Source organism: Saccostrea echinata, unplaced genomic scaffold, assembly GCF_033153115.1.
Source record: "Saccostrea echinata isolate AGI-Se365-2 ecotype Australia unplaced genomic scaffold, CSIRO_AGI_Sech_v1 ptg000022l, whole genome shotgun sequence".
Taxonomy (NCBI): domain Eukaryota; kingdom Metazoa; phylum Mollusca; class Bivalvia; order Ostreida; family Ostreidae; genus Saccostrea; species Saccostrea echinata.
In genome coordinates this window covers 17,165,455-17,177,851 of record NW_026889771.1, presented here as the reverse complement: position 1 = coordinate 17,177,851, position 12,397 = coordinate 17,165,455, and the positions used below count along the sequence as shown (strand labels likewise).

Sequence of the window (12,397 nt, the reverse complement as noted above, 5' to 3'; positions counted from 1 at the left end):
CAAACTTGAAACTACACTACCTGAGGATACTTCCATATCAATATGACTAAACATAGCTTTTCTGTTCTTGAGAAGAAATATTTTTTCTATATGTTCTTATGTAAAACTTTCGATCCTCCATTGTGGCCCCGCCCTACCCTCGGGGGTCATCATTTGAACAAACTTGAATCTACACTACCTGAAAATGCTTCCATATCAATATGACTAAACATAGCTTTTCTGTTCTTGAGAAGAAACATTTTTCTATATGTTCTTATGTAAAACTTTCGATCCCCCTATTGGGCACCACCCTACCCCGGGGTCATCTTTTGAACAAAACTGAATTTACACTACCTGAGGATGCTTCCATATCAAAATGACTAATAATGGCTTTGCAATTCTTCATCAGAAGAAATCTTCCTATATATTTCTATTTCAGACTTTGATCCTCCATTGTGGCCCCACCCTACCCCAGGGGGTCAACATTTGAACAAACTTGAATCTACACTACCTAAGGACGCTTCCACATAAATATGATCAATCAGGGCCTTGCTGTTCCTGAGAAGAGATTTTTTAAAGATTTTTCCTATATATTTCTATGTAAAACTTTGATCCTCCATTGTGGCCCCACCCTACCCCCGGGGGTCATGATTTGAATAAACTTGAATCTACACTACCTGAGGATGCTTCCATATAAATATGACTCATCACTGCTTTGCTGTTCTTGAGAAGAAGATTTTTAAAGGTTTTTCCCATTTTCTATGTAAAACTTTGATCCTCCACTGTGGCCCCGCCCTACCCCCGGGGGTCATGATTTGGACAAACTTGAATCTACACTACCTGAGGATGCTTCCATATAAATATGACCAATTAGAGCTTTGCTGTTGTTGAATAGAAGATTTTTAAAGATTTTTCCTATATATTTCTATGTAAAACTTTGATCCTCCATTGTGGCCCCGCCCTACCCCCGGGGGTCATGATTTGAACAAACTTGAATCTACACTACCTGAGGATGCTTCCACATAAGTTTTATATTTTCAAGCACATTGGTTCTTGAGAAGAAGATTTTTTAATGATGCCATTAATTTTTAACGAATTCACAATTATCTCCCCTTTGAACAAACTTGAATCCCCTTTACTCAAGGATACTTTGTGGCAAGTTTGGTTGAAATTGGCCCAGTGGTTCTGGAGAAAAAGTCGAAAATGTGAAAAGTTTACAGACAGACAGACGGACAGACAGACTACAGACAAAATGTGATCAGAAAAGCTCACTTGAGCCTTCAGCTCAGGTGAGCTAAAAATTAGGTCAAGGTGACCTCCTTTTCAGTTGAAGTACTCTGAGGACCCATGATGCATTAATTGACAAAGTTTGATCATCATGTGTTTTAAAGTGTCCAAAATGTGCATCTTAATCAATTCGAAAACAAATGCCTGCAAAATTCAAAAAGCAGGACACAGTGACGTACTTTTGAGTCAACATGATATGAGGTCTAAAGATGCATCAACTGACAAGATTTGATTATCCCATTCCTTATAGTAAGCAAAATATCAAAGAGCTTTAGCTCTTTGAGCCTTTGACTCAGAAGAGCTAAAAATTGGGTTACTGCAATATAGAATTTCACAATAATATAATGCAATATATTAAGATATATTTTCTATTAAATCATGATGGTAGTATGTAAATTTATTCTGCTGTAAAAGAATATAGTTCCCCTGACCTGACTAAATCATATGGAGTTACAGCATGAAATGCCATTGCTAAAGCTCAGTGAGAGCAAAAATTATCATCTGGAAATCATTCAATGCAATTTATGATTTTCTTACCTTGACATTTTGACCTTTACATCAATATGGTCTTGTTACGTTATATAGAGCTATGATATAAATTTCATTGCAAAAGCTAAACATAGGTAATCAGAGATTACAGAGCTCACCTCAACGAATGTTGTCTTTAAGTAAGGCAAAGTCCCACACTAAACTAATAATCTAGTAGTGTGCATCCATAGATTCAACATTTATGCAATTTGATAGGGCTTGCAGTTACTTGGGAATGGACTAATCTAAAAACTTTAAACTAGTCACTCATCATCAAAATGTAAGTCGAATCCAGCATCCAAAGCAAGTTTGAAAGTATTTATCCCTTTATGTATCATCCATGCAAGTTTGTTTCAGAGAGGCATTATAGTTTCTTGGCAATGGACCTGCTCCAAAAAACTTTAACCTGGTAACTCATCTTGAAAATGTAGGTCAGATCCAGCATATGAAGCAAGTCCAGTAGTGTGCATCTGTAGATGTATCATCCATGCAAGTATGGTCAATATAGGGCTTATAGTTACTCGGAAATGAGATCTGCTCCAAAAACTCTCACTTAGTCACTCCTTTGAAAAATGTAGGTCAGATCCAGCATCCGAAGTAAGTCCAGTAGTTTGCATCTTTAGATGTATCATCCTTGCAAGTTTGGTCAACATAGGACTTATAGTTACTTGGAAATGAAATCTGCTCCAAAAACTTTAACCTTGTCACTCATCTGGAAAATGTATGTCAAATCCAGCAACTGAAGCAAGTCCAGTAGTGTGCATCCTTAGATGTATCATCCATGCATGTTTGGTCAAACATAGGACTTATAGTTACTCAGAAATGAGATCTGCTTCAAAAACATTAACTTGGTCACTCATCTGAAAAATGTAGATTAGATTCAGCATATGAAGCAAGCCTTGTAGTGTGCATCCTTAGATGTATCATCCATACAAGTTTGGTCAACATAGGACTTATAGTAACTTGGAAAAGAGATCTGCTCCAAAAACATTAATGTGGTCAATCTTTAGCTGAAATTGCATCATCTGAAACCTTGACTGGTACAATGAAACACACTACAGGCATCCTCCATGCACCTCTGATTGATATAGGGCATAGAAGTACTTGAAAAGAAATCTGCTCCAAAAACTTTAACCTTGGATGCCGACGCTAAGGGTATTACATAAGCTTCCCCAACTTTGTTGAAGTTAGTTAAAAATCTTTATGAAATATTGTCCACAAACTTGAATGTTACACACAGACAGAATGACAGACAATTAACAACAGGCCCATGGGCCACAGAGCTCACCTGAGTAACTTTGGACCTGCTGTTCTTCACCATATTTCCCCCTTTTAATACTCATTGTGGCACCACACCACCCCAGGGGGCCATGATTTGAACAATTTAGAATCTACACTACCTCAGGATGCTTCCAGATATATTTCAGCTTTTTCTGGCCCAGTGATTCTTCAGAATATTTTTAAAGATTTTTCCTATATATTTCAATGTAAAACTTGGATTCCCTATTGTGGCCCCACCCTATCCCTGGGCAGTGATTCATTTTGGTCTGCGTCCTGTGTAAATTTTTGCTCAGGACGCATTATTTCAATAAATGTGCATCCCAATGGAAGCATTAAATTTATAGAATGAGATGTGTTATTCAAATTGTTTACGTATAATCTGATTCAAAACTTGACCGATTGAATCATATCCAAGTGCTAAGCGATATGCATGAGTGATTTTAACTGGTATAAGGTTGCCAACAACAGGTCAGATATCTCTTACGAGTGAGAAATTAATTGACAAACAATTGGCTACACCACCCAGCGTTTCACAACAGTTGATTTTCGGAAGCCAACAATTACCCAGGACTGCTATTGTCTTATGGTTTATGTGACCTCTGTGTTCACTGACGCGATGCAAAGTTTTTTTGCATGTGCTTGACTTAAAAAGCAAACAGTGTGACAAAGAAAACACAAGACATGTCCATTGCTAACTTTCAGACTTCTTAACTGGTCTTATGAAAAAAAAAAAAACAAATGCAAATGTTTATAGTTCCGGAATTTAACAATATATCAAGTCAATATATAATAATGGTTACCAATTTGGCGACTTATAGAGAAACGTTAGGTTCCAGTCAGAATTTTTAGGCTCCATGGCGACTAAATTAGTTGCCAATTAGAGCCCTGGAATGTATCACTTACCAGTTGTTTTGTTGTGACTTCAGTGGAATCCTCTAAATACTTTGCAAGAATTTGACAGGACTCTCTCATCTCTGGGTCTAATTCAAAGCTGCAAATAAGAAAATCAACTACAAGTTTTTGATAACCTTGTATATTAAAGTGGGATCATCAACCAATAAAAAGATTGAATACACTGATGCCAGACTAAGGTGTTCACATTTACAACATTTTTTTTTTATAAATGGGAACTACCTAATGTAGTTTCCATTCATTTAAGTAGATAATAAGTACACATAAACTTTGGACTGTATATTTCTAAATCAGCAGGACTTACAGAATTGTCAAGATATTCAGAGAGTCAAAATACTAGAGTTGAGATCTGCTACCTCCAAAATTTCAAAGCAAATCAATGACAGATTGTCAATAATCCTTTGCTTTGTAATAAATCCATATTTAGCACTTTTATTGTTAATCAAGAATTAACTGAAACATTGTAAACTAACTTATATACAAGAAATATCCAAGAGCTTTATGACCTAGATTTTCTGACATAACTCTATTGCTAGAAACTAACATTATATTTAAATTGTGTATTCATCATGATTCATGTAGAATGTTTCCTTGGTCACAAATACTAAAAGTTGAAGATGAATTTCAAACTGTTGATTTTGGAAAGAAAAGGTGTCAAAAATTGTAGTGTTTACAGTAATTTGAATGTCATTTTAATTCTAAATTGTTGTCTTTCTTCACATAAAAGGCTTTCTAGATCTACATTCAAGTAGTCCATTAATGTGTCAGGGTATATTAATGTCGAGCACAGTATTGGACATTCTGATTGCTTCACTTGTAACATTAAAAGATTGTGCACTTGTAATTTTTTTTAGTCATTTTTTGTTGTTGTTTTGCTTTATGACATCCTGTGATGATCCAGCATCCAAATTCAAAAACTTGAAAATACTCCAATCATAATACTGATCATTCTTTGGCTAAAAATTCAGCAACTTCAACTGGACTCTGGTATAATGAAACATACTAGGAGCATCATTCTTGCAAAAACAATCAATATAGGGCATAGAAGTACTTGAAAGGAATAAAACAAATCTGCTCCAAAAACTTAAACTTGGGATGCTGTGGGTTTTACATAAGCTCCAACGACTTTGTTTAGGTAAGTTAACAAGAGGCCCAAGGGCCTTAACAGTCAACCGAGTATTACACTGTAAAAGAATAATAAAAGTATAAAATGAAGTAAAAATAAAGTGACAGATGTAGATATAAATGCAAGAGAAATAAGATTATCAGGGACCAACAAAGTAGTTAGTCTAATACTCATTTGCAAACCATAATACTTGCCAGTGCTAATATACTCTCATTTGTCACTATCACCATGTAGACTAAACAAAACAACAGTGCTTGAGCTAATATTGTAAACCCATCACACTCACTCTCACATTGGCTTCTCTTGGTCTTTGAAGAACCTTTTTAAAGTACAAAGATATTCATGTAGGTATTTCTGTCTCATTTTTAGATGGGTAATGTGACCCATCTATTAGTTTACTGTTCATTCCATATAAATTTAACTGATCATGACTTTGCTGTTCTTCTTCAGATTTTTACAAATCTTTCCTATGTATTTTTATGTGAAAGATTGATTGTCCATAGTGGCCCCTCCCTACCCCTCAAGTTCATTATTTGAACAAAGAAAGATGGCGTACAAGGTAAGGACAATCCCCCGCTCTGAGAAAATATTTTTCTCAATTTTCAAAGTTCACGTAAAAAGTATATTTTTCCAAAAAATTGTGTTTTGAGTAATGGCATCTTCAACACATATGATTCATTTATTTTATTGAAAGACTTATTGGTTGATAATAAGTAGTTAAAGTTGCCAGTTTAACATATTCTGAATCAGTGGAAAATGGAGCCATAAAAAAATGATTTTTGAATATGAGTGGGTCAAGTCTCCATTCTACATTAATGTTAAAATGATGGAAAACAAATATACAATCTATTATATGTTTCAAAAAATGGAGTCTGAATCCATTTTATATGAAAATCAAACATTTCTGAAAAAAATTACACTTAAACAAACTCATTTATTTAAATCACACTGACAAACATCAATGACAAAAAGACTTTGTGGCTTAGTGGTTAACACATTCAGTCTTATGCCTAACCATGAACTTTGGAGAGTTCGAATCATGTGTGAGGCTTTTTTTCTTTTCATATACACACTTAAACACATATGTAAAATAATAATTTATCAAAAAGTTATTCAATAAAATAAAGGAAGCAAATGTGTGAAAGATTATATTGATGATACAATTTTTAAATCAAAAGCCTGAAAGGCTTCAATGACATCGAACAAGAAAAATAATTTCAAAAGAATCTGACGATAGCAATAGGTCGAGTGAGTGACTCAGGTGACATAATAATAATAATGAAAAAATAGTTTTAAACAAAATGTCACAATTACAGTCTGGGGCCTTATGTCATGGTCTGAATGGAGCAGGGTTCGAATTGACCAGACACCGTCGAACATGTTCATGCTAAATATCAAACTATTATCTTTTCAGTCAATTGAAGAACTCTGAAGGACTTCATGAATTTATATACTATTCTTTCTAATTGCCAATGTCAAAGCGTTGTTTTAGTGATTGCATCTAAACTACAACCATGACTCTGCTCTGTTACAAGTACGATCGAGTTACGATAGGGCGTGGTATATTGGAGGAAATGGAGAAATACAGTAATACTGGTCAACATCATCGGTTTTTAGGATAAAGTTGGTCAGAAGATTGTAAAAGTAAAGCTAAGATTTAGAAATTCAATCTTTTCAGTCTTATAGTATTCGTGTTTATGTAATTTTGTAATTATTTTACCACCTGTTGGTTGTTTGTGTTCCACGGTTATCGTTCCAAAATGTTATTCATGTCATTCGACGCACCTTTCTGTAGAAATTCATCCACAACAACCCTCACATTTTTATTGTGTGAAAATAAAACATAATATCGTTGTTTTGTAAAAGAATCAATTGTAGATACAATTGATGCAATTTTATTTTCAAGCTATAATTATTCATTGTGAGCATTTTTAAAAGAAATTGGTTTATAGCTATTGCTATTTTCTATTGCGGATGCATCATGACTTGAACAAACTTGAACCCACATCACCTGACGATGCTTCCATATAAATATGACCAATCATAGCTTTGCTGTTCTTGAGAAGAAGATTTTTGAAAATTTTTCCTAAATACACCTATGTAAAACTTTGATCGTCCATTGTGGCCCCACCCTACCCCTGGGGATCATGATTTGAACAAAATTGAATCTACACTACCTGAAGATGCTTCCATTTAAATATTACCAATCATTGCTTTGCTGTTCTTGAGAAGAAGATTTTTGAAGATTTTTCCTATATATTGCTACGTAAAACTTTGATCGTCCATTGTGGCCCCACCCTACCCCTGGGGGTCATGATTTGAACAAACTTGAATCTACTCCACCTGTGGATGCTTCCATATAAATATGACCAATCATAGCTTTGCTGTTCTTGAGAAGAAGATTTTTCCTATATATCCCTATGTAAAACTCTGATCGTCCATTGTGGCCCCACCCTACCCCCGGGGGTCATGATTTGAACAAATTTGAGTCTACACTACCTGACAATAATTCCACATGAGTTTCATCTTTCCTGGCCCATTGGTTCTTGAGAAGAAGATTTTTCAATAATGCCATTAATTTTTTGATATTTCGTAATTATCTCCCCTTGGAGGGGGGCGTGGTCCTTCATTTGAACAAACTTGAATCCCCTTTACCCAAGGATACTTTGAGCCAAGTTTGATTGAAATTGGCCCAGTAGTTCTGGAGAAGAAGATGAAAATGTGGAAAGTTTACGACAACGCCAACGACAACGACGACAGACAATGGACAAATTTCGATCAGAAAAGCTCACTTGAGCCTTCGGCTCAGGTGAGCTAAAAATGATTAATAATAGCTTTCCTGTTTTTGAGAAGAAGACTTTTAAAGATTTTTCCTATTTATACCCATGTAAAACTTTAATCACCCATAGTGGCCCAACCCTACCACTGGGGGTCATGATTTGAACAAATTTGAATCTACACTACTTATGGATGCTTCCATATAAATATGACATGATCCTAGCTTTGATGTTCTTGAGAAGAAGATTTGAAAGATTTTTCCTATATATACCCATTTGTAAAATTTTGATTACCAATTGTAGCCCCACCCTACCCTGGGGGTAATGTTTTGAATAGGGATGTCAACGAATATTTGAGTACTCGACTATTGTTCGATCATACCGACTATCGACTGAAATTTTTTTAGTCGGTTATTCCTTAAAAATTTGCTACTTATTAATAATCTTAAATTCAAGGTAAAAAAAAGAAGTGGATCTGCTCAGTTCATTATTAACGTATCAGAGTTCAGTGTTCTCGTGAGTAAAACTCAGGGAAAGGCTTATCCGATCTTCAATAATTGTTCAAAGGATTTTTTTGTTCGCCAAACATACATTGGCATACTTTAAAAGATGTCAGATCCAAATTGTAAAGTTTCAACAGGTTGGAGAGAATACTCGAAATCGGGTATTATCCGTGAAATCGCGTATAGTCCCTGAAATCGGGGTATCATTGTATCCGCGAAATCGGGTATAGGCGGTATAATCACTATATAAAACTTAAACAATGGGATGGCGCATTTTGCCGAGTCAATTTCCACCTAGAGACAAATATTATCTAAAGGTATTACTAGTCAAGTAATGATCTGGAAGTCTGGAATAATGCGCATATGACAACAAATACCCGTGGAGCTTTGTACATTTCATGGTCTGCTCCCAAACAGGCGTTCGTTCTGCTTTATATTTTTTATAATGTTAAAAGTATTTGCAACTTCTTCAAAGTCATACCCAACACAACAAAACTGTAAAATATCCAAAGTCGGGAATTTATAATATTTCCACATCAACACGACAAACATGAACAATTTGTAAATAACTTAAATTATACGGAAACACATTTCACACACAAAATAATGTCAGGTGTAAACAGGGGACTGTCTATTTTATCCAATCATGCGTCATTAATTGCTTTTACATTCATCTTTTGCATAAAATCAAATTCGTTACAAAATTTATAAATTATTTAATGGTTAAAATGCTTCAAATTACGGCTAAAAAGCAATATAACGCGTGCATACGTATTTTTTGGGGGGGGGGGGTCCTGAATCTATTTTTATGAGTTGATTTTTGTTTGGTCATAAATGCATATATGCAGAAAAGCATTTCTTACATATATCTTGTACCAGTACATATGCTTTACAAACAGAGAATGTCAAATAAAGCTTATTTCCAGAAGTTATAAATAGGCGATATATTCTTTCTTCTTTTTTTTATTTATTAAAATTTCCTTTGGATTCAACATGCCTCCAACGTTTAAGCAAAGGCAATGCTGTTCTCAGCAACACAGCTTGTGAGAGAAAATAAATGTAACTGTTGATCTTTTAATTCGCTAAGTCGGCAATATTTTACCATTTTTAGGCTACTTCAGGGGAAAAAAGTAAATAGCTGTAACTGGGGGGGGGGGGGGGGGGGGGGGATATCTATTCACCTAATAAAAATTATATTCCCTATACTGCCCTCTTGAGTGAATAGAATTCATCATATCTCCAAAACATTCATGCACTAATTTCTATCATACTCTGTGAATTTTTTCTACATAAAAATAGGAGGAATAAACCCGCTATTTTTTTAAACAACCTCTACCGTGGAATAGTTCTTGTACTATTTGCCCATAATGAAATAGTCATCAAACTATCCACCGGCAGCATTTCATTTCCCTCGCTTTTCAATGATCTCGGGACTCTTCTGGTATTATCCGCATAGTGACGTACATAAGTCTGCTTCGGTATAATAAAGTTATGAGGACAATAGCAAGTTTATCAGTCGAACCCCCCCCCCCCCCCCAACCCCCGCCAAAGAAAAATCCTTTTAACAAGACCTCTCACTCTCAATTTGTACACAAACAGGTAAAATAACGTCGCTTGCATCGATCAAAATGCAACCAAAACATTGGCGATGCCTTTGAATGCAATTAAATTTTTCACGCTAAATTGACATTATTTTTTTTTTTTTTTTAAAATACACGCCTTCACCTTTCTCCACGGAAATTGCAGGACTGCACTGCATGCATACATCATAGGAAGAACTGATGATTTTACTATAGAATCTTTACTTTACCTATATATCAATACATAACACAGCGTTAGTCGGTAAATTTCTTCAAAGTTTTACATTTTGTGAATAATGCACATGTTAGGAAATTAAGCTTGAGGAATAAGTTATTGGGAAATAAACACAAACGACATGTAGTTATTTGTTTTTAGAAATTACACTCCGTACAGTGTATATATTTTAAAAAATGTTTTTAAGTACATGGATGATTAAATTAGATTTCATATAACATCATTTTTCAACCTGCTTCCCATGTGTTTTATTTTAATTTTATTTTTTTCCCCTTGCAATAACGTCGGTATTCTATATCGATAAGAAATACTTATCAACTGAGAAATAATTTTTTAACGTGAAAGGGACGCCATACATTTTTAAGTAAAACATACATAAGACAGCGTTAGTCGTTGAATTTCTACAAAGTTTTACATTTTGTGAAATATACATGAGTTAGGAAATTAAGCTTGAGGAATAATTTATTTGGAAATAAACACAAACAACATGTAGTTATTTGTTTTTAGAAATTGTATTGAAAAATATTGACGCCACCGTGTCTTCTTTGCTACCCCAGCAGTGTTTGTCGTGTGATTTTAAACTTGTCAGACAACCATATAAATTGAGTTTAATAAAAATAAACCCCCAAGATACAGTGTAGATGACGTAACACTAACTGTCATGATGCACCGTTGCTTTATTTTTCTGTTTTTACAGAAAGTTGCACGGGATACCCGATTTCGCGGATTCAACGATACCCTGCTATCGGGGACTATACGCGATTTCACAGATAATACCCGATTTCGAGTATTCTCTCCAACCTGTTCAACCTGCAATTTCGTAAGATCTCGTATAATGTAACTATCTGTGAATGAAGAATAATTAATAAGCTGTTACATATTTGTACATGCATGTAAAGTGGGGGACAGTTATGAGCGTAATTAATATCAATCATTTGTATTGATTGTTTGCAAAAAATCTCATAATTAAAATTTATCACAAGCTGTCTTTGTGTTTATAAGAGTTATGCTTTAATTGTTTAACAATCACGGGTCACTGACAAGACACATTCAAATGGCTTCAGGTAAGAAATCAATAACGGATACATGTACTAGCAGCATGAAAAGAAAGGATAAATACGAGCATATGATGTTCTGTATAAAGATAAAGTGTGCAGTACTTTACATATATTTGAAATCAAAACATTGGATACGTATATTTATTACTACGTAAATGTTAACGACTCAAGAATTCGTTGTATAATGGTGATAGCGTAGATTAAATATTGTACAGACTAGCAGTCTGTTAAAGACAAATAGGAAAAATGACATGAAAAATTAATTAAATTTTCAACGAGTACTCGACTATCGTTCGACTAAAGCCTCCGGCTATTCGACTAAGCTGTCCGAGTAAAATTGACATCCCTAGTTTTGAACAAACTTAAATCTCTGCTACCAGGGATGCTTCGACGTAAATGTGATCAAGCATGGCTTCCTATTCTTGAGAAGAATTTTAAAGATTTTTCCTAAATATACCCATGTAAAAATTTGATCATCTACAATGGCTCCACCCTACCCCTGGGAGTTCTGATTTGAACAAACTTGAATCTACACTATGTCAGGGAGCTTTCACAAAAGTTATATCCTTTCTGGCCCAGTGGTTCTTGAGAAGATTTTTTAATGACTCCACCCATTTTTAATTTTTTTTAATTATCTCCCCCTTAATACTTGCCAACTTTCCAGATTTAGGCGGGATCCTTCTTATTTTACCCTTTGATCTGCTTTCCTGATCAGGAAAGCAAAATTGAACTATATTGCAAACTGGTATGGCCTTATGGGTTAATTAAATACTATTTTATTGAAAACAAAAATTAAATACAATGATATGATAAACAAACAATAAAATTGGAACCCATGTAGATCATTTTTTAAAAATGAAAGTAGAAAACTACAAAGCATAGCTGCTGATTTTATCTGCTTAAAACTAGAACTGTCCAAAATGGACAAATACCCCCCGCACGGTTTGCTAAGTCACTAATACTAGTATTTGATGCATCTAAGAGGTGTTCACAATTTGTTTAAACATTTAGAGTAAAAATTTACCGTTACTTGCTCATTATTTTTTTTAATGAATGAAACTAGGTGCAGCCTAATTAAACATCAATACTTGTAATAACATTTTTTTTTATTACATTGAAAAATTAAAATAA

At 34.5% G+C, this 12,397-nt stretch overlaps 1 protein-coding gene across 5 annotated transcripts in view; it reads right to left on the bottom strand.

Moving 5' to 3' along the window:
- The window catches only part of LOC133190566 (uncharacterized), an 83,550-nt gene that overhangs the window by 50,335 nt on the left and 20,818 nt on the right, over positions 1-12,397 (bottom strand). For all 5 annotated transcript variants that reach the window (XM_061326265.1, XM_061326263.1, XM_061326260.1 and 2 more), the window contains exon 4: positions 3,979-4,066. In XM_061326265.1, the coding sequence (XP_061182249.1) occupies positions 3,979-4,066 (88 nt within the window). The remainder of the gene's footprint in view (positions 1-3,978; positions 4,067-12,397) is intronic.